The sequence below is a fragment of the Anneissia japonica genome, unplaced genomic scaffold (genome assembly GCF_011630105.1).
Source record: "Anneissia japonica isolate Jap-2015-1 unplaced genomic scaffold, ASM1163010v1 scaffold3782_len1007564_cov172, whole genome shotgun sequence".
Taxonomy (NCBI): Eukaryota; Metazoa; Echinodermata; class Crinoidea; order Comatulida; family Comatulidae; genus Anneissia; species Anneissia japonica.
This window is the reverse complement of record NW_022716546.1, coordinates 746,471-749,258: the sequence shown is the minus strand read 5'-3', so window position 1 is coordinate 749,258 and position 2,788 is coordinate 746,471. Positions and strand designations below refer to the sequence as shown.

The window sequence follows — 2,788 nt, the reverse complement described above, 5'->3', positions numbered from 1 at the left end:
CTTCCCCTCATATTTTCTGGCTGCTACTACTTTAAAATTAATATGAGATATCTACCAGGCCTTCTTAGTTTGTTAATTTGTTAATGTAACTCTAGGCCTAGGCCTAGGCCTATTAGTTACTGAAATTTATGAATGTTTTTATCTTACCTGCCAACTTGGATCAGCGACTTGGTAGAACTTAAAATTATCTGTTATCCATTTATAGATTGAGGATAGAGTTATTTTGTTCTTTTTCGTTTCTTTCATCGCCATCCATATTAAAGTTGCATATGAGTAGGGGGGTTTTACATACGGGTTACTTTTGTAATCCACATTTTCTAGTGAAATAGTGTGTTGTGGGTGGAGTCGTTCTTGTGCCTTGACTTCTTCTGCTGTGGTTGCTTTCTGTCCGACGATTCTTAGTACGTTTCCTGTCAGTTTTTGCGTGCCATTCGCGTTTATTGACGACAGCGGTGTTGGGCTTCCAGGTGGAGTGGGACGTATCTTCATGATTCGTAAGTTCTGTAGCCAATTCAGACTCGTTAGACTGTCGTCTAGGGAGCTCGAGGTAGAATCGTTTGAATCGTCACTCATTGTCATGGCTGATGATTTATTAGAAGTTTTTGGTGGATTTCTAGCCAGCCAGTTTTGCTTAAAACGCGTATGGATGTCCCGAGTCGTCAGTACTGGCATCGTCTGACCTACGCAACCCGCTGACATTTAATTCCCTCTTATTTTTCTCTTGCGTCTGATTGGCTTGTTTCTATTAAAGATATTCACAATAATGTCGCTCGTGGTTCTGTCAATTAACGATGAAATTCAAGCTTATCACTGAATCTGTAAAATAATATTTCGCAAAAGTTAAAAACCAAAGGATTCATTTTGATTCACTGCAGGTGTCTGTTTAGGTACGTCTATGTGCGCGCAGTGGGAAATTTAATATAAATTTATATCAATGTTTACTAAAAGAATATTATTGCTTCTTCTATCACGCCATAATATCGCGTGGAGACCAAAGCGCATTTGTGAGCACGTGTGCGCGTTAACTTAAGCGACATCGTTATGGTAACGCGTTGTAGTCCTGTGTGGACCATAAAGTAAACACTGTAGGCCTACCAGTTGTATAAAATACATGGGATGTTTGCAACGGTTCACAAAAACTACCGTCCAACGTACAGTAAGTACCGTATGCTTTCTCTGTATTGGCTTAATATATTATACCGTACTCTTAAAATATGCGGTTACAATGTTTTTTCCTCGTTCATGATCATAAGGTCAGTACTGAAATAACGCTGCGGCCTAACATCGCATACCTCTCTAGAGCCAGGTACTTGCTATGCCAACGGATATATAAAAATGTTCTATAGATAGCTTTATTAATTGATGTTATATTATCTGACTTAATGAATGTTCCATTAAAGGCCTAGAGGTTAATATTAATTTCAACTTATTCGTTGAGTCCTAACTAACCTCTTATCTGTCATTGAGTTTTGTTCAAATATATTCTATAGGGAGATACAATCATATCCTGATCCTGTGTAGGATATTTATGTACTTAACTTACATGTATTCAGGTGTGTTTGTTAACGTGTGGACTTCATGTCCTATTGTTGGCTTATCAATAAGTAATTTAAGTTATATTGAAAATTTGTATCTCGAATTAGTTGAGCAATGAGCATTTTGAACGAACACAAACCATTGACGTATTCTACTGGCCACTCTAGTCGGCGTACCTAATCTTTATAATGGAACGCAACGATGTAGGCTTATTGCATTTTATGAAAAAAAAAACTTCAATAAATCCACATTTGACCTGCATGGTATGCCTTTCTTAAAATAAGTTCTGTGACTTTATGTAGGCAGCAATAATCAAATTATTGTACTAAAATATTACCAATTACCAATTCGATACTCCATGGGAGTAAATTTCAGCGTGAATGAAATTACTACCTGTTGTCCAAAACGTTCAGAACCAATTATTAACCGCTATAGATGCTGACAACATTCCCCTATAGTAAACCATGGAGGAAATATACGTAGGTCTATTCAGGGAGTACAACCTTATAAAAGCACTTTTAGGATAATAGTTTTGTACGGAGTGTAGGCCTATGGAATTACGCAACGGCAAAGGATAAAGCCATAGTAGTGCAAATTATGTTATGCTTCGGTTGGTTTGTGAATAGGATCATCCACCACGGCGAGGCTATAAACGTTGTTCAGTAGACCTAATAAATTTTTGATATGAATTTTGCAAATGGAGCATAACTATATTATATCCTTGTTACACGCTATTGTTTAAAAAATGAGTATAACACTTATATGTTGTTCTTTATTAGTTACCAGGCAGGTTATTTCCTTATTAGAAAATTCACAACTTCCAAAATAGCAACGGTTTTGAATAACAGTTGTTGGCCAGAGACTAATGCAACTCCCACGGTCAAAACAAAAGTAAGTTATAAATTAAATTTCTTAGATGTGTATTTTCCTTCTAAAGCTGCAATTGTTGTATTTTCAAATGCTTGTTATACAAATATATTAATCGTATCAGATAAGTTTTTGAATTTACAATTTAAAAGAAGTCTACAATCAAAAGGGGAAAGCCTATCGGATCCGTCACTAATGGCTCTATTAATTTGAAACAAATTAATTGTCTATACTTTTTCCTCTAATAAATGGTATAATAATATCTGACACATATGAGGCCCCTGGCCCTAAATGCCGTTTCAAATTAAAGATGATGGTGAAGTGGTATTATCGTTGGCTCGCATCAATTTTTTTTTTATTTTATTTATTTATTTATTTATTTTTT

At 35.7% G+C, this 2,788-nt stretch overlaps 1 protein-coding gene across 1 annotated transcript in view; it reads right to left on the bottom strand.

Moving 5' to 3' along the window:
* LOC117109733 (forkhead box protein J1-B-like) overlaps positions 1-844 on the bottom strand; it is a 6,240-nt gene extending 5,396 nt beyond the window's left edge. Inside the window, exon 1 of the mRNA XM_033252133.1 lies at positions 148-844. Coding sequence (XP_033108024.1) covers positions 148-699 — 552 coding nt within the window. The 5' untranslated portion in view covers positions 700-844. The remainder of the gene's footprint in view (positions 1-147) is intronic.
* Between the last annotated feature and the right edge of the window lie 1,944 nt (positions 845-2,788).